General features: G+C 42.1%; 1 protein-coding gene across 1 annotated transcript in view; it reads left to right on the forward strand.

The window, feature by feature from the left end:
• ADGRD1 (adhesion G protein-coupled receptor D1) overlaps positions 1 to 27,035 on the forward strand; it is a 921,219-nt gene that overhangs the window by 583,034 nt on the left and 311,150 nt on the right. Inside the window, exon 17 of the mRNA XM_073628314.1 lies at positions 616 to 727. Within this exon, the coding sequence (XP_073484415.1) occupies positions 616 to 727 (112 nt within the window). The remainder of the gene's footprint in view (positions 1 to 615; positions 728 to 27,035) is intronic.

Genomic DNA, 27,035 nt, shown 5'->3' on the forward strand with positions numbered 1-27,035 from the left:
CCATCTATGCTTCCACATCTTACTTCTGCACCCCCCCTCCCTGTCCACAGCTTACCCCAATCCACAGCGCTCACCTCTGTACCCCCTATCCATCCACAATTCTTACCTTTGCACCCCCCCTCCATCTACAGTTCTCATGTCTGCACCCCTCTCCCACCTACAGCTCTCACCTCTGCACCCATCTCCCCTCTTATTTATACCTCTATACAGAGCCCCAAGCACATTTTCCCCCTTCTTTAAGCAATGCCCCAAACATTGTCATCCAAACTCTGCACCCCTCTTTTATCCAAAGCTCTCATTTCTTCAACCCCCTTGCACCCCCCATCCATCTACAACTCTCACTACTGCATCCATCCTCAGCCCTCCCAAATCACAGCTCTCACCCAGCACTCCTCTATCTACTGCTCTCAGATCTGCATAGAGCACCCCACCCCATTCACTAGGCTCTGATTATGTGCTTTAGGCACTTTATTGTGCTGGACCCTAAAGCTGTTATTAGGTCATACAGTATATCTCAATATTAATATAAAAAAATATATTGTTAACACATATTGAATATTTATTACACATTTGCAAATGTACTGAAGTATTATTTTATGTATTTTCTCAATCCAGCTCAGTAAGCACAATCCGAAATCAGCGGTATCATATTCATGCCAACCTCTCCTTTGCCATTCTGGTTGCCCAGATCCTTCTGCTGATCAGCTTTCAGTTTGTTCCTGGAACGGTATGTACATACCTTCTTGTCTTAAATATAACTCTGAAATTATTTTAAATATAGAGACTTTTCTTAGATAACCTAGATAACCAAATAAAAGAGGATGGAACAGCTCAGGCAAACACTAAATGATTTATATTATATAGGAAAAATCAATGCTAAAGCCAGCAAGTCCACTTGGTTCACCCGTAAAGAAAATCTAATCCCAAGAACTAATATTTTAGATGTGGTGGCTGCATTGGTTTTATTTTGAGACAATTTTGGTTTTATCTTCATCTATCAGCGTAGGCAGAAAGTTTTCAGCTCACATTATGGCAGTACCAACAGGTATTTTTTGCATTTATCAAACAGATATAACAAAACACTTTCAATGGTATGGTTACAGTCCAATACACAGCAAATAAAATAAGTTAAAGCGTTTGTTACCTTAAAAAAAAAAAAAAAAAAGGGATCCTGTTCCTTTAAAGCAGTACTTGTGCTGTGTAATTCCCCCCCCCCTGTATCTTATAAAATACCTGGCTGATCCTGCCTGGTTCTGCCCTCCCCCTGTAAACTGACCACAGTTTATCATGGCTGCTGAGCACTGACACTGTCGTCAGTTTACATGCCTCCGTCATCCATAGCTCTCCTCTCTGCTCTCCCACATCCTCTTCACCCCTCCCCTCCCTGCCTGTCAGCTCCTGTGTGTGAGCTGCCCCTCCCCTTCTCCGAGCAGTGTACAAATTTCTGCTCACGATCACTGCCAGCCCCTCTGCTAGGATAACATGTAGTATATAGTGTATGTCATTTTTAAAAAATTGTTCTTCTAAATACCTGATTTCTCCTCGCCTACGTTCGGGTTTAGGGCGCGCTCATGCATGCCCCCTGCCTGGCACCCGCTGTGATTGTGCACTGTGGGAGCCTGTCAATGATTCATGGCTGGAACCTACTGATTGGCTATCTGCAATCACAGCCCAGAGCTCTGTGTTGGTGAACAACACAGAGCTCTGTGGGATGAGAAACTGAGAGATCTAGTAGTAAAAGCAGCACACTTCACACACATTACACATAGTTACGCACACATTTAAACCCTTATTCGCCCTAGATGTTAACCCTTTCCCAGACAGTGTTATTAGTATAGTGACAGTGTATAGTATTATCACTGATCACTGTATTAGTGTCACTGGTGATGTCAGTGGCAGTTAGTCAGTTCACTCCAGAGTCAGTTATTGATTGCCTGCCGCACTATCGCAGTCCAATCATTATAAGTCGCTGATCACCGCCATTAGTATTATAAAAAAAATACATTTCAGTATATATACACCATAGTTTGTAGACGCTATAACTTTCACACAAACCAATCAATAAACACTTATTGGTATTTTTTTTTATCAAAGACATATAGCAGAATACATTTTGGCCAAAATTTATGAAGACTTTTTTTTATTTTTTTATTGGATATGTTTTATAGCAGAAAGTAAAAAATATTTTTTTTTTCAAAACTTGCTGTCTGTTTTTATTTATAGTGCAAAAAAACAACAACCCAGTGGTGGTCAAATACCACCAAAAGAAAGCTCTATTTACGGGAAAAATGTATATAAATTTTGTTTCGGTACAGCATGACCACACAATTAGCAGTTAAAGTAGCACAATGCTGAATAGCAAAAAATGGCCTGATCATGATGGGGTAAATCTTCCAGAGCTCAAGTGGTTAATATGATTTATGCCTAGAATCGCGAGCGCCATCTAGCATTTTCTTTTAAATTCCACATTTAAAAAATACCACATTATTGCCACTAGATGGCACTGCCGAGCCTATGAAATAAACGTGTTAGCAAAATTATGGTGAAGATTTGTTGCTCCTGTTTGATTGACATTTCTACCTGTACATCTATGTAGTTTGTAATTTAGCATGTTACCAGCATCAGACAAAAGTAGCTAACAAATGTATTTTTTATAGAAACTGTATTTGTGAACTTTAGAAAAAAAATATGAAGGCTGTAATTTCAGCCTTATCTAGTAGAAAATGAAGTAGATATTTTTCAGACCATCTATTCCCATACTTTGGCAGGACCCCAAGTGACAATTTCAGTACGATGATTCTGAAAGTTGCAATAACACACGGTTATATACCGACCAAAACTTCCTAGTTTAGTTTCTAAAATTTGGGGCCTTGAGTACTGATCTTTTGAGTAATTTGATATTTGGACCTTTTAGCTTGGTACTAGAAAAGACCAGCTTGTCAATGTTTTATTACTAACAGTTATTTCCCCATGGCCTTCAGACCTTCAGGGAAAGTTCTATAATTAGGAGAAGTCATTTAAGTTCTTAATAAGAACACATTGATACAGAAGGCCCCAAACATTGTGCTTATGTGTAATGCCACTTTTGATGAGGGAAAAACGATCCCCTCTGGATAATCTATATACATTGCAGGGATTTTACCAAACTTTAATGCAGAGCCCTACCCGTTTCTCCTTAAAGGGTCAGTTCATACTAGGAACTGCACGTTCCTGTGTGATTCACATGAGATTCTGTAAGGTGCGATTTGAGCCAATTCATTCTGAAATGGACTGTAACCAGATAACATGAAAGTTCTGTATCGTGTGCAGGGCCATCTTTAAGTCAGGGCAAAAGGGGCAACTGCCCTGGGCCCCATCATTGTTGTGGGGCCCAAAGCAGCTGCCTCATATTTGACAACTATCCCAGTTTAAATTCCCTTGTCCCTTGAAGGTTTAGTCCCGTGCTGTGTCCCGATATCTCAGTGTGAATTTCTGTTACTAATGCTGCCCAACTCTGCCTCTGGCCCTCTGCCATATACAGATGACTCACCTGCAGACCCTGTGTACCCTGTAACCTGCATTGATAATTAAATAGCAGCAGCATTAATATGTAAATAGCTGCGGATCAGTGGGATTGATATGTAAATAGAGGCAGCATTCATATGTATATCATGCCCCCCTGGGGTCATATCCTCCATCACTTCTGCTGAATGCTGCCCACTGGGGAGGTAAAAGGGGCATGCTTTAAACTCCTGCCTACAACTGTGGTCATTAAGCCTAACATCAGCCTGTTCTGCAAAGGAAAGCAAATTGGAGGTGGAACCCTTTTTCAAAACAGCATGGTGCCAAAGCACTGTGAATTTTGGTGCATGTGAATACGCACATCTCAGCAGATGTGTAAGGGTGTCATTAAATATTAATGGCAATGCTGTGTATCTGCTCATTACATTGGGGCTTGGTGTACAATCCTTTCATTCACACTAGTGGCCAGTGTGAAGGTCCCCCTTACATTGGTGGTCAGTGTAAATCCCTCCTTACATTGGTGGTTACTGTGAATGCTCTTATTACATTAGTGGTCAGTGTAAATCCCCATTACATTAGTGGTCAGTGTAAATCCCCATTACATTAGTGGTCAGTGTAAATCCCCTTTACATTAGTGGTCAGTGTCAATCCACATTATATTAGTGGTCAGTGTAAATCCTCATTACATTGATGGCCAGCGTAGAAACTCCTCTTTATATTGGTAATTGGTAAAAAAAATCTAAACTTGCATTTGTGGTCAGTTTTGAATCCTCCCTGGTGATCTATGTAGAAGCCCCCTTTAAATTGGGAGTGTAAACCCCCCTTACATTGGTGACCAGTGTAGAAATCCCCCTTTATTGGTTGTTGATGCAAAATCCGCCATTACATTGGTTGTCAGTGTAAATTCGTCATTACATTGTTGGTCAGTGTAAATTCCCCTCTAACATTGGTGGTCGGTGTAGAAGTGTCACCTTACATTGGTGGTCAGTACAGATCTCCTCGACAATTGTTATCACTGTAAATTCTCCCTTACATAGAGGTCATTGTATATTCTCCCTTACACTGGTGGTTGGTGTAAATGCTCCTATTACATTGGTGTTAGTGTAAAAATCCCTCTTTATATTGGTGGGTGATGTAAAATCCCTGTTACATGGTGGTCAGTGCAAATTCCCCCTCACATTGGTGGTCAGTGTAAATCCCCCCTCACATTGGTGGTCACTGTAAATTCCAATTACATCTGTGATCAGTGTAGAATCCCCCACTATATAGTAGCCAAAGATTTCCAGCTTTGCTCTACATGATTCAGAATTTGCCACTAATCCCATCCTCCCACCACTGCCACTGATCCCATCAACTCCCCAGCATTGCCACTGATCACCCCCCCCCCCCAGCATTGGGGACTCCTAAGAGTTTTTTGTCTATCAATGGGTCCCCTCAACTCCCCTGTCCATGGTGTAGCATCCAATCAGTGAGTAGTAATGATCTGCACTAACCTCTTGCAACCAATCATTGAGTAGTAAGGATATGCAGTAACCTCTAGGAACCAATCAGTGAGCATTAATAAATTAATAATGTGCAGTAACCTCTAGCAACCAATTAGGGAGTGGTAAGGATTCCAGTAACCTATAGCAACCAATCAGTGAGCAGTATTGATGTACAGTAACCTCAAGCAACCAATCAACAAGCAGAAGTCATGTGCTGTAACCTCTAGCAAATAATCAGTGAGCCAAAATGTGTGCTGTAACCTCTACTCACATACACTGTAACCTCTGTCAACCAATCACAATAGCTGCCTGATCTGATTCAGTAAACTGATTTTGAGTCTAGCTGCTATTTATTGTTTGTCTCGGAGCGGGGGGGGGGGGGGGGGGGGCTGGAGGGGTCCAAGAAAAATGTTTGCCCAGGGTCCAATCAATATTAAAGAGGGCCCTGATCATGTGATCCTGTGAAGGCAGATGCAATGCATTTGTGACCTGCATTTAGGGTGTTGCTAATGTAACATTGACACCCGCAGGTTTCCCACTCCATGTTCTGGTGTGAATGGGGCCTGAAGGAATAGCTCTTTGTTAGCTCAGATCTTGTGCAGGATTGATTGTGAATGGAAATGAATTTTCATTAATAATCAGCTGATGTGCGTGCATGGTTCTAATTAGGAAACTTGCAGGGTCTACATCCCTTTAGGGCCTCATTCACACCATATGTGGATAAAAACTGAAGGACTTGCAAAGCTCTGTTCACACCATGTGCAGAGACGTACATATTTATTATGTAGGTTACTGCAAGGACACAAGGAAAACAATTGTTCTCTATGTGCCCTGTTCGCGCCATAACACTGCTGTCACGTCAGTATTTTTTCTGCGCAGGAATATGGAATATAAATTCTCTGCAAGGGCATAAAGAAAACAATTGTTCTCTATGTGCCCTGTTCACAATACAATGTTAATGTCATGTCAATTTTTATTCACAGTAAACTGCATACATGTTGCAGATTTCTACGCAGAAAAAATCTGCAACAGTGTTGTGGTCTGAACAAGGCACAAAGTGAGCAATTGTTTTTTTTTGTGCCCTTGCAGAACACGTACATCTCTGCACATGGTGTGAACAAGGCCTAAAACTGATTAACCTTTTAGGAGCATTGCACCAGAACTGAAATTTTTAGTGCAAACTGCTGGAAAAATCAGTCAGTCAATTACATGAGCAGGAAATTACATCTTTGTGGGTGTTCTGTACACCAACAGTGTACAAAACGCCTCCAGGTTGCCATATTGCATTGTATTTTACAAAAGATTACAGTGCTGCAGATTGAAAAGGAAAGGTAGTATTAATAGCAATAAACTGCAATATGGATTGTGCTGTAATCATATATGCTACAGTGCCTTGAAAAAGTATTGATACCCCAATTTTGCACATTTTGTCATGTTACAAGCTAAAAACATACAGGTAAATGTATTTTATTGGAATTGTATGTGATAGACCAACACAAAGTGGCACTTAATTGTGCAGTGGAAGGAAAATGATAAATGGTTTTAATTTTTTTTTACAAATAAATATATGAAAAGTGTGGCGTGCATTCGTATTCAGCCCCCTGAGTCAATATTTTGTAGAACCTCCCTTCACTGCAATTACAGCTACAAGTAATTTTAGGTATGTCTCTACCAGCTTTGCACATCTAGAGGGTGAAATTTTTGCCCATTCCTCTTTGCAAAATAGCTCAAGCTCTGTCAGATTTGATAGAGAGTATCTGTGAACAGCAATTTTCAAGTCTTGCCACAGATTTTCAATTGGATTTAGGTCTGGACTTTGACTGGGCCATTCTAACACATGAATATGCTTTGATCTAAGCCATTCCATTGTAGCTCTGGCTGTTTGTTTAGGGTTATTGTCCTGCTGGAAGGTGAACCCAGTCTCAAGTCTTTTGCAGACTCTAATGCCCCGTAAACACGATTGGACTTTTCTACAACAAAACCGTGGATTTTTGTTAGAAGGATGTTGGCTCCAACTTGTCTTGCATACACACGGTCACACAAATATTGGACAACAATTATGAACGTAGTGACGTACAAGACGTACGTGATGTCTCCATTACGAACGCTAGTTATATCTCCGGCTTGTACTTGATTCCGAGCATGTGTGGACTTTTGTCCGATGGACTTGTGTACACACGATCGGAAAGTCCGACAACAAACATTTGTTGGCGGAAAATTTGAGAACCTGCTAGCCAACATTTGTTGGTAGAAAGTCCGACAACAAATGTTCGATGGAGCATACACGGTCGGAATTTCTGCCAACAAGCTCACATCCAACTTTTGTTGGCGGAAAATCCGATCATGTGTGCGGGGCATAACAGGTTTTTTTCTAAGATTGCCCTGTATTTGGCTCCATCCATCTTCCTATCAACTCTGACCAGCTTCCCTGTCCCTGCTGAAGAAAAGCATCCACACAACATGATGCTGCCACCACCATGTTTCATGTTGGGGATGGTGTGTTCAGGGTAATGTGCAGTGTTAGTTTTCCGCCACACATAGCGTTTTGCTTTTAGGCCAAAAGGTTACATTTTGATCTCATCTGACCAAAGCACCTTCTTCCACATGTTTGCTGTGTCCCTCACATGGCTTCTCGCAAACTGCAAATGGGTCTTCTTATGGCTTTCTTTCAACAATGGCTTTCTTCTTGCCACTATTCCATAAAGTCCAGATTTGTGCAGTGGATGGCTAATAGTTGTCCTGTGGACAGATTCTCCCACCTGAGCTGTGGATCTCTGCAGCTCCTCCAGAGTTACCATGGGCCTCTTGGCTGCTTCTCTGATTAATGCTCTCCTTTCCCAGCCTGTCAGTTTAGGTGGACGGTTTGCAGTTTTCCCATACTCTTTCCAGATGATGGCTTGAACAGTGCTCGGGGAGATGTTCACAGCTTGGGATATTTTTGTATAACCTAACCCTGCTTTCTAACTTCTCCACAACTTTATCCCTGACCTGTCTGGTGTGTTCCTTGGTCTTCATGATGTTGTTTGTTAATGCAGGTTCTCTAATAAACCTATGAGGGCTTCACAGAACAGCTGTATTTATACTGAGATTAAATTACACACAGGTGGACTCTATTTATTAATTAGGTGACTTCTGAAGGCAATTGGTTCCAATTGTTTCCTAACTAGATTTTAGTTAGGCTATCAGAGTAAAGGGGGCTGAATACAAATGCACGCCACACTTTTCAGATGTTTGTTTTGAAAACCATTTATCATTTTCCTTCCACTCCACAATTACGTGCCACTTTGTGTTGATCTATGACATAAAATCCCAATAAAATACATTTATGTTTTTGGCTGTAACATGACAAAATGTGGAAAATTTCAAGGGGTGTGGATACTTTTTTCAAGGCACTGTATGTTTTTTTTGTGTCATTTTTTTCCCTCACAAAACAGGGTTACCCTTTAAAGCAAATCTGTGCTTTGCTCATGCAGGGCAAAGCTGATATTTTCCAGTCGCACACACTTCCCTTTCCTTCTGCTCCACCAGTGGTGGCTGGTGGTGTATTTTTTTTTTTGGGGGGGGGGCGGCAAACAAGCCACCTGCTACCACCACCTCCGGTCGGTCACCAGCCCCGCACTTACCCCATTCTGGTTGCATGCAGCCCTTCCTCCGGGCGGTGATCGGCGTCTCCTCCTCCTTCACGATGGCTTCCCCTGTGTCTCCTCTCTCCTCCTCCTCGGTGGCCAATAAGGTCGCTTCTCCTCTTGGCCAATTGGGTGATGGGTCTCAGGACCCGCTTCCTGATTGGCCGAGAGGAGAATGAGGAATACAATAACGAATATTAATTCGCTATTGTCACTTAACTGGGTGGGCATTGCGCCCCAAGCACACCCTCTTTTGTGAGGCCTATTAGAGCCTCTGGTTCTAATCCTGTGCTTCTAAAAAAAAAAAAAACCCCATTGGAATCCATGCGTCCAACACCATGTGGATTAGGAGGCCGGATGCATGGATTAGGGGGATGGCGCTCCTGCTTCCTGCATTACGGATCACCACTGTGCTCCACTCAGCTACTGGTAGTGAAGAATACATGTGCTATTACCAGCTATGAAGGTGCATGCTACTGTCCCCTCTTTCCTTCAAGTGACAGCGTGGCAGTGATTGGTACATTTTGGGGAAACACTCCTTAGCCCTGTGTAAACTCTGAATAGAGCAATCTGGAGCTTACACTGGGATTTTCTTTCCAGAGAGTGATTGGAAATCCAAAACTTTACAGTTGTCACCTGGGGTGAGGGAAAATTTTTCAGTTGGAACAATGTTCTGGTGACAGCTGCCTAAAAGATAATTTACTCTTAATTTGGAGGGATTTCCTCTTATTGTATCTTCAGGATTGAAAGTCACAGGAAATGGTGGCAAAATAACAAGAAAAAAACACAAAAAACAAAGGTATGAAAGAGAAAATGTATAGATACACTTTAAAGCGGGGGTTTCCAACCCGCGGCTCGCAGGTTGCATGTGGCTCATGGAAGTTCAGCATGCCCGGGCATGTCTGGAGGAACACTGTGCAAGAATAGAAGCCACAGAAGCCGGAAGGAACAAGCTGGCACAAGCACGAGGCGATGGCGACCGGCACAGAGAATCCAGGATAAGGTGCAGCTTAAGGGATGACGGGGGTGTTCTTTTTGTAAAAGTAACAGCAACAGCGAATGCAGGGGCTCCACATAGCGCCAGGCAAGTAAATGTTAAATGACTGCATCGGGAGGGTGCTAGGGTGGGCTACACCACCCAAAACCTCCCGCCCACAACCTCCCTCTACCTCCACACACAGTACATACCAGAGTTGCCAACCGTCATTAAATTTGAGAACAGCTTGTAACTCCATGATATTTACTTCTGTCCATGAATGCTCATTATGGACATGCAGTCTGCATATCTGTAAGGGATATCCAAAGACAGATGTAAAAATGATGGATTTAATAAACTGTCCGTGAATTTAGGCTACTTGCGGATGGTTATGGGTGCAGGAATCCCACACCTGTAACCACCGCACCTGCAAACGCATGATTTCCCAGCCTCAAAAAATGGTGCAGGAACATTTTTCCTGCATAAAATACAAAAATTCAAGTGAATGGGCTGCCGTTCCTGAGCAAATACAGTCCAAGACGATGTAGCCCAGGAAAGGTCACACCTCTGCTTCAAAGCGTAATATAATAATGCATATGCCACAGTATAATAATAATATAATTTAAATGGGTTCTTATTTTGTCTAAGAACAAATGTTTTGATCATGCAGTTGTCTACAGCTGTCCACTAAATATTTGCATAGACGCAGCATAGTACGTGACTTTCTACACCCCTACTGATCTGTATTTCAAAGTGTTTACGCATCCATAAAGGAACAATTAGGCTTGATTTTACAAAGCTGAATATTTTCATCACAGTATCAAACAACAAAAACAGAAAATGCTGTAAGTAAATTGCAGCACAAGGTAAAGTGAGCTGATGACTAATAATTGCATGCTTGGTTTTAGGACAATTCATCTGGTCACTTTTGACAGGTATTTTTTGATCAAATATCACACTGACTTTGGAGTTTGTTTATTTCTACTATAATGTCAAAGTAACACAGAACTGGAACACTTTATCACTTGACATTTAAAACAGCAGAGGTGGAGTTGGTTTTCTACAATGCTGCATTTTTGTTTGTAGATTTGAGTCCCCCCATTCCTTTTTTAAAGCAAACCCTGGCAAATAACTGCAGACAATACAAACTTGGAAGTAAAATCTATCTAAACGGGCCAAAATAAATGTTTGTTGTACAAACTCATTGTATTTGGAGTCATCTGGATAAATGTAGCATAACTAAATATCAAGGATCCAAGGAGATTCAATAAGCTCTTTGGAGAGCTAAGGCCAGTGCTTGTATGTCGTAATGTTCTTAGTCTGCCAACCCAAGGAGGCAATAGGCTCCATTTACCAAATATTTTATTCAGCTGTCCCCAAAGCATGACTTACTCCCACATTGGCTTAATTGCTTAAACTGGTCAGAGTTACTTGGTGCTTAGATATACAATCTATCTTTCCAAAAGGGATGTTGTCAGAATCATTTATTAAGCAAATGACATTCTAGTCAGAAACAATATGGCTTTACACTGTTGAATTAAAGACTCATAACTACGTGCAGGGTTCCATTTCTAATTGCTATTGGCAGTAAATATGTTCTACATTAGTAAAAGGGCATGCCAGATGCTCTTCATTCTGCCTAACACATCTTTTGCAATAAAAGTACAAGGGGACTTTCACTAAATATGCAACATATACCTGCTTAACTTTGCTTTTTTCGAAACTCTTAACCACTTCCCTCCTGTGCATGTTCACGTATATATACATGATTCTGCACTTCCGACGAGGGGGAGCGCGTGTGCCACTGGCGGGCCGCTTCTGCTGTGATTAATCACAGCAGAAGCCAATCTTCAGGTGCTCGTCATTGGATGTCCGCCTGCACCCGCCAACCGTCAGTTAAAAAAAAGGTGAAAATGTATGTAAACAAGGCAGATCTCCATTCTGACAGGGGGGAAGGGATGTATTTTGTGTCCCTGCAAAGCAGGGAATAAAGTTCATCTCTTCCTCTAGTAAAAGCAGTGCATACAGTACAGAAAACACTGGCTAAGCAAAGAGTTAACCCTTTGATCAGCCTAGATGTTTAACCCCTTTCCAGCCAGTCTCATTAGTACAGTGACAGTGCATATATTTAGCACCGATCACTGTGTTAGTGTCACTGGTTCCCACAAAGTGTCAAAAGTTTCTGATTGTCCACCACAATATCGAAGCCCCGTTATAAGTTGCTGATCGCTGCTATTACTAGTATAAAAAAAAAAAAAAATTCTATAAATATATACCATAGTTTGTAGATGATATAACATTCCCATAAACCAATCAATGTACGTTTATTGAGATTTTTTACCAGAGGCATGTAGCAGAATGCATATTGGCCTAAACTGATAGAAATCGAGCAAGCTCCTTACTTCCTGTTATGGCTTACAACTAGGGATGAGCTTCGAGTTCGAGTCAAACTCATGTTCGACTCGAACATCGGCTGTTCGCAAGTTCGCCGAACAGCGAACAATTTGGGGTGTTCGCGGCAAATTTGAATGCCGCGGAACACCCTTTAAAAGTCTATGGGAGAAATCAAAAGTGCTAATTTTAAAGGCTTATATATTGTCATAAAAAGTGTTTGGGGACCTGGGTCCTGCCCCAGGGGACATGGATCAATGCAAAAAAAAGTTTTAAAAACGTCCGTTTTTTCAGGAGCAGTGATTTTAATAATGCTTAAAGTCAAACAATAAAAGTGTAATATCCCTTTAAATTTTGTACCTGGGGGGTGTCTTTAGTATGCCTGTAAAGGGGCGCATGTTTCCCATGTTTAGAACAGTCTGACAGCAAAATGACATTTCAAAGGAAAAAAAGTCATTTGAAACTACTCGCGGCTATTGCATTGCCGGTCCGACAATACACATAAAAGTTCATTGATAAAAACGGCATGGGAATTCCCCACAGGGGAACCCCGAACCAAAATTTAAAAAAAAAATGACGTGGGGGTCCCCCTAAATTCCATACCAGGCCCTTCAGGTCTGGTATGGATATTAAGGGGAACCCCAGCCAAGATTAAAAAAAAAAAATGACGTGGGGGTCCCCCTAAATTCCATACCAGACCCTTCAGGTCTGGTATGGATTTTAAGGGGAACCCCGTGCCAAAATTAAAAAAAAAAACGTTGTGGGGTCCCCCCAAAAATCCATACCAGACCCTTATCCGAGCACGCAACCTGGCAGGCCGCAGGAAAAGAGGGTGGGACGAGAGAGCGCCCCCCCTCCTGAACTGTACCAGGCCACATGCCCTCAACATTGGGAGGGTGCTTTGGGGTAGGCCCCAAAACACCTTGTCCTCATGTTGATGAGGACAAGGGCCTCATCCCCACAACCCTGGCCGGTGGTTGTGGGGGTCTGCGGGCTGGGGGCTTATCAGAATCTGGAAGCCCCCTTTAACAAGGGGACCCCCAGATCCTGCCCCCCCTGTGTGAAATGGTAAGGGGGTACAAAAGTACCCCTACCATTTCACTAAAAAACTGTCAAAAAATTTTAAAAATGACAAGAGACAGTTTTTGACAATTCCTTTATTTAAATGCTTCTTCATTCTTCTTTCTTCTATCTTCCTTCATCTTCTTCTTCTTCTTCTTCTTCTGGTTCTTCTGGCTCTTCTGGTTCTTCTTCCGGTGTTCTCGTCCAGCATCTCCTCCCGTGGAGCAGCCCGGAGAAGAAGATGAAGAAGAGAAGAAGAGAAGAAGATGAAGAGAAGAGCGGGAGCCTCCCCCAATGCCATGGGTGCGGAGCGGCCCGAGGAGAAGAAGATAGAAGATGCCACGGAGGAGATGCTGGACGAGAACACCGGAGGAAGAACCAGAAGAGCCAGAAGAACCAGAAGAAGAAGAAGATGAAGGAAGATAGAAGAAAGAAGAAGCATTTAAATAAAGGAATTGTCAAAAACTGTCTCTTGTCATTTTTAACATTTTTGACAGTTTTTTAGTGAAATGGTAGGGGTACTTTTGTACCCCCTTACCATTTCACACATGGGGGGGCCGGGATCTGGGGGTCCCCTTGTTAAAGGGGGCTTCCAGATTCCGATAAGCCCCCCACCCGCAGACCCCCACAACCACCGGCCAGGGTTGTGGGGATGAGGCCGTTGTCCTCATCAACATGGGGACAAGGTGTTTTGGGGGGCACCTTCCCAATGTTGAGGGCATGTGGCCTGGTACAGTTCAGGAGGTGGGGCCGCTCTCTCATCCCCCCTCTTTTCCTGCAGCCTGCCAGGTTGCGTGCCCGGATAAGGGTCTGGTATGGATTTTTGGGGGGACCCCACGCCGTTTTTTTTTTTATTTTGGCGCGGGGTTCCCCTTAAAATCCATACTTTACCTGAAGGGTCTGGTATGGAATTTAGGGGGACCCCCACATCATTTTTTTTTTAAATTTTGGCCGGGGTTCCCCTTAATATCCATACCAGACCTGAAGGGTCTGGTATGGAATTTAGGGGGACTCCCACGTCATTTTTTTTTTTAAATTTTGGCCGGGGTTCCCCTTAATATCCATACCAGACCTGAAGGGCCTGGTATGGAATTTAGGGGGACCCCCACGTCATTTTTTTTTATTTTGGCCGGGGTTCCCCTTAATATCCATACCAGACCTGAAGGGCCTGGTATGGAATTTAAGGGGACCCCCACGTCATTTTTTTTTTTTTTTAATTTAGCTTCAGGGTTTCCCTGTGGGGAATTCCCATGCCGTTTTTATCAATGAACTTTTATGTGTATTGTCGGACCGGCAATGCAATAGACGCAAGTAGTTTTAAATGACTTTTTTTCTTTGAAATGTCATTTTGCTGTCAGACTGTTCTAAACACGGGAAACATGCGCCCCTTTACAGGCATACTATAAACACCCCCCAGCTACGAAATTTACCCCCCAGCCAGTAACTTGCGTTTGTATTTTTGACACCCAAATGCATTACCTTACATTTTTCAACATTAAACCAACCAAGTCTCTGAAATTCCCACAAAATCGAGATCCTCCTCACACAATAGCAGCTCCAGTTCTCCCATCTTGTTAGCCAGACTTCTAGCATTAGTGTACAAGCCTTGTCGTTTTGTCCGGTTGCATACCCTATTCTTGTTACATGTAATGAGGCTGCAATTTGGATTTGTCAACTTACTTACCATGGGTTTTAATAATCTAGTCACCCTACCGTTAATGCCTCCAATATTACCCTCTGAACCTTGTTCCACGCTGGCTCTCTCTACATCTGGACCCTCCCCCATCACCTAGTTTAAAAGCCCCTCTAACTTTTTGGCCATCTTCTCTCCCAGCCGAGCTGCACCCTCCCCATTTAGGTGCAGTCCATCACTGCTAAAGAGCAGTAACCGAATGAGAAGTCGTCCCAGTTCTCCAGGAACGCAAACCCCTCCTTTCTACACTAGCTCCTATGCCACTTGTTAATTTCCCTAATCTCCCACTGCCTCTCTGGTGTGGCTTCAGGTACCGGCAGTATTTCTGAGAATACTACCTTGGAGATCCTACTCCTCATTTTAGTTCCTAATTCCCTGAAATTATTTTTTAGGACTCTCCATCTTCCTCTAACTTTGTCATTGGTACCCACACGTACCATGACAGCTGGGTCCTCCCCAGCCCCTCCCAGTAATCTGTCCACCAGATCCATGATGTGCCGAACCCATTAAAGAAACCCTTCCTCATTACAAACTTACCATGCCTTGTTCCGTACTGTGTCTTTGTGTGGAGGCAGCCATCTTGGTAAAGTCAGGACTTTGCTTTTTCATGTCAGCGCCTCCAGCAAGGAGAACATTAAGTAGCACACTAACGACTTCACTAAATCTCATTCTAAATTCTAAAATGGAGATATTGTTATGAGTCTGCAGACAAAGGAGTGCCTAGGCAACCTCACGTGCCAGGAAATGCACTGCTATTCTTTAAGTCTTTAACATGTTTAAATGCTCCTTATAAGATAGGAAAATCTTCACTTTTTCGTTTTTGAGTGCATTTGATGATTTATTTTGTTTAAAGTTAAATGTGAGGTGTTAGTCCACAACTTATTTGTCAAATTTGTTATCCGCATGCTAATTGTTAGGGTGAGATAAGAAATCTGCTCCTAACCTCAACTGCTCCTTTATGAAATCACTAGAATTTTATATTTGCCCAGAACTGAACACCTTTACCAGGCATATATATTGTAAGGCTAAATCTCATAAAAGTTCACCCATTTTGGTCTGGTGGCCCCTGTTTTACAATATTGTCTATTTAAAAGCCTAATGCCCCGTACACACGGTCGGATTTTCCGATGGAAAATGTCCGATCGGAGCGTGTTGTCGGAAATTCCGACCGTGTGTGGGCTCCATCGGACATTTTCCATCGGATTTTCCGACACACAAAGTTGGAGAGCAGGAGATAAAATTTTCCGACAACAAAATCCGTTGTCGGAAATTCCGATCGTGTGTACACAAATCCGATGGACAAAGTGCCATGCGTGCTCAGAATAAATAAAGAGATGAAAGCTATTGGCCACTGCCCCGTTTATAGTCCCGACGTACGTGTTTTACGTCACCGCGTTCAGAACGATCGGATTTTCCGACAACTTTGTGTGACCGTGTGTATGCAAAACAAGTTTGAGCCAACATCAGTCGGAAAAAATCCTAGGATTTTGTTGTCGGAATGTCCGAACAAAGTCCGACCGTGTGTACGCCCTATAACTCTAGCCTGTTTTTTGAATTGGATAAGGTAGGGAAGAATTACAGTTTCTGTTAGATTTATTTCTAGCTTTGACCTTAATAGGGAGATTTTCCATTTCTTTCTGTTTCCATGACATCTGTATAATAAATGGGGAGTATGATTGACACTGGGACACAAATCGCCGTACCGGTACTGCGGTCCCTTTAAGAGCTGCGTGGTGGGGGAGCTGATGCGCTTGGCCAGCAGCCGCGATGTCCACAGAGAGCCAGAACAGGGATTTGTCAATGTAAACAAACAGATCCCCATTCTGTCAGGGGAGTACAGAGTGATTGTCTGTTCCTAGTGATCAGGAACAGCGATCTCTCGGTACTCCCAGTCAGTACACCCCCCCACAGTTAGAAATACCTCCCTAAGTGACACTTAACCACTTGATCACCCCTTTCCTGCCAGTGTCATTTATACAGTAATCAGTGCATTTTTATAGCAGTGATCGCTGTATAAATGTCACTGGTGTCAAAAGTGTCCGATCTGTCCGCCACAATGTCACAGTCCTGCTAAAAATCGATGATCACTGCCAAAAAAAAAAAAAAGTATAATAAAAATGCCATAAATATATTCCCTATTTTGTAGGCGCTATAACTTTTGCGGAAACCAATCAATATTTGCGTATTGCATTTTTTTTTACCAAAAATATGTAGAAGAATACATATTGGCCTAAACTGATGAAGAAATTAGTTTTTTGACATTTTTGGGGGGGATTATTATTATAGCAAAAAGTAAAAAATATTGTTTTTCAAAATTGTCTGTCTTTTTTTGTTTATAGTGCAAAAAATAAAAACCGCAGAGGTGATCAAATACCACCAAAAGAAATCTATATTTGTGGGAATAAAAAGGATGTCAATTTTGTTTGGGTGCAGCGTCGAACAATTGCACAATTGTCAGTTAAAGCGACACAATGCTGTATCGCAAAAAATGGCCTGGTCATTAAGGGGGGTAAATCCTTCCGGTCCTTAAGTGGTTAAGTAAGGGGAAATCTCTCCAAAAAAAGACATAGGCAGCATTAAAATCCTAACATAAGCTCCAACTCATCCCCACTCTATCCAAAGAAAAATAGAACACCTATGTATATACTTTTGTATATATATATATATATATATATATATATATATATATATATATATATATATATATATATATATATACAGTATATATATATATATATATATATATATATATATATATATATATACACTACCATTCAAAAGTTTGGGGTCACCCAAACAATTTTGTGTTTTCCATGAAAAGTCACACTTATTCACCACCATACGTTGTGAAATGAATAGAAAATAGAGTCAAGACATTGACAAGGTTAGAAATAATGATTTGTATTTGAAATAACATTGTTTTTACATCAAACTTTGCTTTCATCAAAGAATCCTCCTTTTGCAGCAATTACAGCATTGCACACCTTTGGCATTCTAGCTGTTAATTTATTGAGGTAAGCTGGAGAAATTGCACCCCACGCTTCTAGAAGCAGCTCCCACAAGTTGGATTGGTTGGATGGGCACTTCTGGCGTACCATACGGTCAAGCTGCTCCCACAACAGCTCAATGGGGTTCAGATCTGGTGACTGTGCTGGCCACTCCATTACCGATAGAATACCAGCTGCCTGCTTCTGCTGTAAATAGTTCTTGCACAATTTGGAGGTGTGTTTAGGGTCATTGTCCTGTTGTAGGATGAAATTGGCTCCAATCAAGCGCTGTCCACTGGGTATGGCATGGCGTTGCAAAATGGAGTGATAGCCTTCCTTATTCAGAATCCCTTTTACCCTGTACAAAGCTCCCACCTTACCAGCACCAAAGCAACCCCAGACCATCACATTACCTCCACCATGCTTAACAGATGGCGTCAGGCATTCTTCCAGCATCTTTTCATTTGTTCTGCGTCTCACAAACGTTCTTCTTTGTGATCCAAACACCTCAAACTTGGATTCATCCGTCCACAACACTTTTTTCCAGTCTTCCTCTGTCCAATGTCTGTGTTCTTTTGCCCATCTTAATCTTTTTCTTTTATTGGCCAGTCTCAGATATGGCTTTTTCTTTGCCACTCTGCCCTGAAGCCCAAAATCCCGCAGCCGCCTCTTCACTGTAGATGTTGACACTGGTGTTTTGCGGGTACTATTTAATGAAGATGCCAGTTGGGGACCTGTGAGGCGTCTGTTTCTCAAACTAGAGACTCTAATGTGCTTATCTTCTTGCTTAGTTGTGCAACGCGGCCTCCCACTTCTTTTTCTACTCTGGTTAGAGCCTGTTTGTGCTGTCCTCTGAAGGGAGTAGTACACACCGTTGTAGGAAATCTTCAATTTCTTTGCAATTTCTCGCATGGAATAGCCTTCATTTCTAAGAACAAGAATAGACTGTCGAGTTTCAGATGAAAGTTCTCTTTTTCTGGCCATTTTGAGCGTTTAATTGACCCCACAAATGTGATGCTCCAGAAACTCAATCTGCTCACAGGAAGGTCAGTTTTGTAGCTTTTGGAAGGAGCTAGACTGTTTTTAGATGTGTGAACATGATTGCACAAGGGTTTGCTAATCATCAATTAGCCTTCTGAGCCAATGAGCAAACACATTGTACCATTAGAACACTGGAGTGATAGTTGCTGGAAATGGGCCTCTATACACCTATGTAGATATTGCACCAAAAACTAGACATTTGCAGTTAGAATAGTCATTTACCACATTAGCAATGTATAGAGTATATTTCTTTAAAGTTAGGACTAGTTTAAAGTTAGCTTCATTTAAAAGTACAGTGCTTTTCCTTCAAAAATAAGGACATTTCAATGTGACCCCAAACTTTTGAACGGTAGTGTACATTATCGCATTCCAGTCCTAATTAACAAATATGGGGTGTGAACTGTCTGAAGATAACTTAGCAAACAGCCTACATGTCTCTCCCTCCCCATACATTGAGGACACTTCATGGGCAGAGCTTACATATAACGGTTGACCTCACCAACCTGGGGTTAACAGCCTACTTCCTCTCAACCTAGTGGAGGGTTGGGCAGAGGGAACCAAGACAAACAGCTTCTGCTCTCTATGCCATGTCTGAGGCAGACAATGGATTGAAAACTGAGGAGATTGGGCCTATTTATCAAAGGCCCTTTGTTAACCACTTCAGCCCCGCACTTTTTGCAATTCGGCACCGTGCTGCTTTAACTGACAATTGCGCGGTCATGCGACGTTGTACCCAAACAAAATTGACATCCTTTTTTTCCCACAAATAGGTGGTATTTGATCGCCTTTTTTTTTTTTTTTTTTGCGCTATAAACAAAAACACAGCAACAATTTTGAAAAAAAATGCTTTATTTTTTACTTTTTGCTATAATAAATATCCCCCAAAAATATGTAAAAAAACAGTTTTTTTTTTTTTTTTTTTTACAATAAGCGTATATTGATTGGTTTGCGCAAAAGTTATAGCGTCTACAAAATTTGGGATAATTTTATGGCATTTTTATTATAAATTTGTTTTTATTAGTCATGGCAGCGATCTGTGATTGTTATCATGATTCCAACATTATGGTGGACACATCAGACACTTTTGACACTATTTTGGGACCATTGTCAATGATACAGTGATCAGTGCTATAAAAATGCACTGATTATTGTGTAAATGACACTGGCAGGGAAGGGGTTAAACACTAGGGGGCAATCAAGGAGTTAAGTGTGTCCTAGGGAGTGATTCCAACTGTGGGGGGGTGGGATACTACTCACATGACAACGATCACCGCTCCCGATGACAGGGAGCAGTGATCTCTGTCATGTCACTAGGCAGGAACGGGGAAATGCCTTGTTTACAAAGGCATCTCCCTGTTCTTCCGCTATGTCACATGATCGGGGACACCCGGTGAACATGGGACCCCTGGTCACGGAGCACACGGCGGGCGTGTGCCCACAATGTTGCATTTTAAAGGGGACGTACCTGTACGCCCATTTGCTCAGCCGTGCCATTGTGCCGACGTATATCGTCATGCGCTGGTCAGCATGTGGTTAATTAGGACAGTTTCTGCCCTGTTTGGTCAGTTTGGAAGCATGGCATAGGTTATATTCCTTTGCCACTCTTTGTTAATGAATGTCATCTTTTGACTCTTCAGACTTGAGGTAAACAGTTTTGAAGGAACTCATTTACAAAAAGGTTACACTTTATTAAATTTATCCTTCCATCATCTGCTCTTCATTACTATTGTAAAAGGTTTTATTATTTTGAAATTCGCCAGCCAAAGGATTAGAAAGTAATGGAACAATCAGAACTCTCAGTCCAAACATATAAAGTATATTTACGGTTTGGACAGCCATAACAACTTTCTGTCTATGTAATTCATACAAGCTGTCTGTTACTGGGTATTGATAATGTCAGTGTGATAATGTGTGAGCCATTTAAAAAAGAAAAGCCAGCTTCGTATTGATAATTTGAAAAAAGAAAAGCCAGCTTTATATTGACAACAACGGGAGATCTATATCAGGAACAGTGGAATTTTTCCAATCTTCACATCTAGGAGAGAGGGTGAGTTTGCTGTTCCAAGGATAGATTTCTATATCATTGATAAATGATATTTCTCTGAATCACTTCTTTCTGCAGGGAATAATACACATGAATTCTACATTACTTACTTATTCACTGAGTGTTATCATTATACTTCCCAATGCAATTTCTGAGAACAGGCAATGGCAGATTGCCCTAGCTAAATAGCCAGTTGCAAACACAAAGTACAGACTAGTTTGGTTAAAAGCATGTTCAGCAACAGCTATGGATAACTGCACACTGAACTTAAAAACTGCCGCTTGGCCTCTAAACATCTCTCTCTTTTAGCTTATGTGACCATGCACACATAGGCGTTCATAGGCATATAAGAAGAGGAGCTTTAGAGGCTGAAAAAAAAGATCACTTACGTGTTCAGGATAGGAGATCTCTTTTGGGCAGAAAAACCGCTTGACGCGCCTTAACACTTCTAAGCGCTAGGTACATTTAGCGCTTGAGTGTTCGTTCATTCTAATGGCTAGAATAAATGAACATTCTGACCAGTGAAATAAATGAATGGCCAAAGGCTTAACGCATTTAAACGCCTTTGCATGGCTGACTAACATATTTAAACTTGTTTTAGCCACCATTAGAGTAACAACTAACAGAGGCTGAATAGCATGTATTCTTCTGGCTAGCAGAATTGTTGCATTAAAAGCTATTTCATAAAATTATTTTTTGTTTTAGTTTTTAGAGTCAGGTTGATTCGAGTGTGAAAAGTCTGAAAAAGGAAACTAATAAAAATGTACTCTCCAATGGTATTCTTTTATAACACTAATACCAAAACCATTGAAAACAGAAGCATTTTATTACTCAGATTTAACAAACTTAAATAGAAAGATTCAGCTATTTAGAATGTTACCTACTTATAAGAGCCCAACCTTACCATTAATATTCTGCCGTGAAGCAAGCATTTTAGCTGCTTAATGTTGTTTTACCATGACATAATGTTATTGCAATGTGTTTTCTTGGATTCAAATTGCCTACATTTAAATACTTTGTAGAGTGTGTAATTCTAATGTGTTGACATTTGATGCTAGTTGGTAGTTCCTGCTCCTATTTGTAATATGCTAAATTATTCTAGCTTTCTTTCCTTCTTTAAATTACTCTCATTATTACTCGGAGTGGTGTTTTGCACCTTCTACTTTACATCACATAGTGACCTCCAGCCATGATCTACGAATCTCCTTTCCTCTTCACCTATTCAGCAGGTTGTACATTCTTCACTGCTCATTCAAGAAGCAATTTATACATAGGATCTAAAGGGTTAGCCTTTGTGCTGTGGAGAGAATGTTGTGCATGTATAGCTCACAGCCCACCTGCTCAGGAAAGAGGTTGGAGCTGCCCAAGCCAACATTGGCCCCAATCGGTACAAAAGGTCATCAGCTGATTTTATGTAAGTCTCCTTTGAACCTGGGTTGGACCTATGGGTGTATGGATTAAACTCTCTGATCGATCGGGTAATCAAGACACACACATGGGATGGTGAATCAAAATTACAATGGTTTACTGGGTTTGCATATATCGTATACACGCAGGGCTCTTTCACATGGACGTTCCGTATGTCCGTTTTTCATCCTTACGTTTTCGGATGAAAAACGGACATACATGTATCCCTATGGAATAGCGGATGTCAGCGGATGAACGTCCGCTGACATCCGCTGACATCCGTCTCCGCTATGATCCGTTTATCATAACGGAGGAAAACCCTACTTTTCCTTCCGTATGAAAAACGGAACGGACGTAAAACTGATGTCAGCGGATGATCCGATTTACATCCGATCCGCTGACATCCGTTTTTTACCCAAATATGTTTTTTTTTTTTAATATTGCACTAAAAATCTAACCTATGACCCAGGTAGTGGTCCCAAAGGAAGTGACCTGCTGCCCATGAGCGCAGTGTGGTGAGAGAGGAGAGAGAGGAGAGACAGACAGACAGAGGAGAGAGAGAGAGAGAGAGAGAGAGAGAGAGAGAGAGAGAGAGAGAGAGAGAGAGAGAGAGAGAGAGAGAGAGAGAGAGAGAGAGGAGAGGGGAGGGGAGGGGAGGGGAGGGGAGAGGAGAGAGAGATAGAGAGAGAGAGAGAGAGAGAGAGAGAGGAGAGAGAGAGAGGAGAGGAGAGAGAGAGGAGAGAGAGATAAAGAAAGAGATGGCTAAAGATGTTTCACACGAGCGCCTCATTAACCTGGTGCATGCCAGGCCAGCAATTTGGGACAAAAATTCCAGCCAGTACAGTGACCGCATCACAAAAGGAAGGATTTGGGAAGAAATTTTCCAAGATGTCACACCTAACTGGACATCAATGAATGCAAAGCAGCGCAAGATACGTGGTAAGTAGTTTGTGGGGATGGGGGTGGGTTGCCTTGGTGAGACTTGAAGTACACCCATATGCATGTAGAGTACATGTCAGTGCCACCTGTCCCCAGTGCCATCTATCAGTGCCAACTGTCCCAAGTGCCACGTATAAGTGGCATCTGTTATCAGTGCCACGTATTAGTGCCATCAGTGCCACGTATTAGTGCCATCTGCCATCAGTGCCACGTATTAGTGCCATCAGTGCCACGTATTAGTGCCATTAGTGCCACGTATTGGTGCCATCAGTGCCACGTATTAGTGTCATCAGTGCCACGTATTAGTGCCATCAATGCCACGTATTAGTGCCATCAGTGCCACGTATTAGTGCCATCTGCCATCAGTGCCACGTATTAGTGCCATTAGTGCCACGTATTAGTGCCATCAGTGCCACGTATTAGTGCCATCAGTGCCACGTATTAGTGCCATCAGTGCCACGTATTAGTGCCATCTGCCATCAGTGCCACGTATTAGTGCAATCTGTCATCAGTGTCATGTGTCATTGTCCTGGTGCTCCAGGGCCTTCATAGGATAGTCAACAAGTTTGCTTTAGAGCATCTTTACAGCTGAAAACATATGGGTTAAAAATAGTATACCTAATATTTTATGTTATGTTAATTTTGTATACTTTTCATATGCAGGCAAAAAAATCATCACGCGCTGGACATCAATTAGGGATCGTTTTAGAAGAGAATTAAACGAAGAAGCAGAGCAGAGTAGAAGTGGTGCCGGAACATCCCAAAAAAGAAGAAGCCCATTTTTCGAAATGTTGGGGTTTTTAAGAAGTGTAATGGACTTAAGATCGTAAGTACATAAGTAAATAGTTCTTGCACCCCAAAATCGCCAACCGCTGCACGAACATTGACATTGGCAGAATGTCACGTACAGGCAAATGCGCATACAGGTACCTCCATTTCAATTTGCCGCCGTGTGGTTGCGCGCGCGACTCTGCAACGAAATCCATGAGTGTGATTGCGGGTCGCGCTGACTCGATGTCCGTGGGGATACCCGCGATCGTCTCACGGTGAGGAAGAACGGGAAAAATGCTGATGTAAACAAGCATTTCCCCGTTCTGCCTAGTGACACTGATCACCACTCCCTGTAATCGGGAGCTGTGATCAGTGTCGTGACACACGTAGCCCATCCCCCCCCTAAAGTTAGAACACATCCCTAGGACACACTGCAGTGCCCCCTCCTGGTCAACCCCTTCACTGCCAGTCACATTTACACAGTAATCAATGCATTTTAAATCGCACTGATTGCTGTATATTTTGTGGGTATAATTTATATTGCAATAAGAACAAAATCTTGCTTTTTTATTTCAAAATTCTTGCTCTATAATTGTTTATAGCGCAAAACTAAAAACCGCAGAGGTGATCAAATCACAGCAAAAGAAATCTCTATTTATGGGGAAAAAAATACGTTGCACGACCGCGCAACTGTCTGTAAGTGACGCAGTGCCGAATCGCAAAAAAGTGCTATGGTCTGTGGCCAACCAAATGGTCCTGGGCTTAAGTTGTTAGTCGACTCAAATCATAGACCCATTTAGAACACATGGATTATGTATTGTAATAAATCTACAGTGCTGTCCTTTAATCGATCAATCAAAATATCTTTACAGTACAAGCACCAACATTTCAGAAACGGAAGAGGAGGAGGGGAATTCTGAATCAGGAACTGTAATCCAAACACCCGAAAGTGTACAAGACCCAATAACATCAGAGCATGGTGCCGAACAATTGCTTTCATCTGAAACATCAACTCAGCCCCCTGCATGTAGAACTGACCAGGAAAGACAAGAAAGACAACGTGTGCCTGTAAGAATCCCATGCAATATGACACATTCTAAAATGTTTACATTGATAAATGTTGTAAAAAATTTCTCCCTCAACAGAATCGTTCTGTACGTGCCACAACAAGTCGGCAACGCGGAGGGCAATCCAGGCCAGATATAGAGGGTGCGATGATACAATTCATGGAAGACATGAGGGAAAGGAGGAGAGCTGAATCAAGAGATCCTTTTTCTGACCCTGCAAATCAGGATGCAGTGTACCTGAGAAGTCTGTACCACCAACTGGCACAGCTCCCCATGCACAGAAAAATGGAGGTTCATATGTCACTTTTTAATTTTACTGGGGTGTGTGTAAGGGCTGCAATTGCTGGTGACCCTATGCCGCCGCTCATAAATGAGCAACAACGCCCCTACCAACACCCCTATGCCTTGGACCCTGCTCCTCTAAATTTAACTTCACAGATGTACCATCATCAATACCCTACCCCCCATCAACCAACTACCGGTGCACACAATGCAGTGACCCCACCTCAAGTTGCGCCTTATTACCAGGATCTGTAAATTGGTCCTTTTTTGTACTTGTGGGGTAATACCCTGTTCACCCGAAAATAAGACCTAGCGTGCTTGTTGGTGATGGCTGTAATATAAGCCCTACCCCCCAAATATGCCCTAGTTTAAGTCCTTGTAGGTCTTATTTTCAGTTTACTCACTTTTTTGGTAATATTCTTAAAAATATGTTTGTTATTGTATTCTGGTTATACGATATATATTTTTATATATATATATTTGGAGTTATCTGTACTGTGGTCAATAAGTTTATATGACACGAATAAAACTATTTGACTGCATGGAAAACTGCATTTTATTTTTGTACTCTCTATACACTACATAATATTTAAAAATAAAAAAGATGATAGATTACATAGGCAAAGAAGAGCAATGTTGGCACTGCTTAAACACGATTATACTGCCATGGAACCTCTCCAACCGGGGACATAAAATGGTCTGCAAACTGGTCACGCTGATTGACAGAGGGCAAATGGATTTCATCTTCATCTTCCATGCTGATGCCTTCCTTCTCACGAATTAGGTTGTGCAGCACACAGCATGCTTGAATAACACCTTCAGCATTGGTCAGTTTCAGTTGCATGGCACTGTGAAATATGCGCCATTTGCTACTTAGTATGCCAAATGTGCATTCGATGTACCTCCTTGCTCTACTAAGTCGGTAGTTGAAGATTCTCTTTTTGTTGTTTAAATTATGTTTTGCATATGGCCTTAAAATGTGCTTTGAGAGCGCAAAAGCCTCATCAGCCACGAGGACATGAGGCATATCAGGTCCAGATGTTCCTGGAAGTGGTTTGTCAGGTGGTAAATTCATCCTGCCCTCTAGAAGCCTTCTCCCCATTCTGGATGCCCTAAACACTCTGGAGTCAGCAGTGCTGCCATATGCACCAATATCCAGAGTGACAAATTTAAAGTTGCTATCACATATTGCCATCAGAACCACGGAAAAATATTTTTTGTAGTTGTAATAGCTGGAACCAGATCCAGGAGGCATTGTAATCCGAATGTGTTTGCCATCCAAGGCTCCAAAGCAGTTTGGGAATTGCGTGTTCTTTAGGAATCCATCTGCGATTTTTGACCACATTTGTACGTCAGGAACTGGCATCACAAGCGGACTTAGCTCCTCCCATATAGCCTTGCAGGTGTCATGTACAATATCTGATATTGTTGATATACCCAGCAGAAAATAGTGGTTCAAACTAGTGAAGGTTTGACCCGTGGCAAGAAACCTAAGATGAATATAAACGAATATTAGACTACACTGTACACAATAGTATATGTGCATGAGCTCTATACATCCAATACCAGAGAAGTGGGAGAGGAGCGAGTTGTCGGGCAGACGCATCGCTAGACTGTGGGATAGGTAAGTGGCTGTTTATTCAAAGTCAGCAGCTACACCTTTTGTAGCCAATGGCTTTTAATAGGGTGGTATTCAACTTTAAGGGGTGGTTAGGTGGCAGTTGAGAGGGGTCGGGGGGAGGGGGGGGGAGTTATGTACTAATT

This window comes from Aquarana catesbeiana, linkage group LG01 (genome assembly GCF_042186555.1).
Source record: "Aquarana catesbeiana isolate 2022-GZ linkage group LG01, ASM4218655v1, whole genome shotgun sequence".
Lineage (NCBI taxonomy): Eukaryota > Metazoa > Chordata > Amphibia > Anura > Ranidae > Aquarana > Aquarana catesbeiana.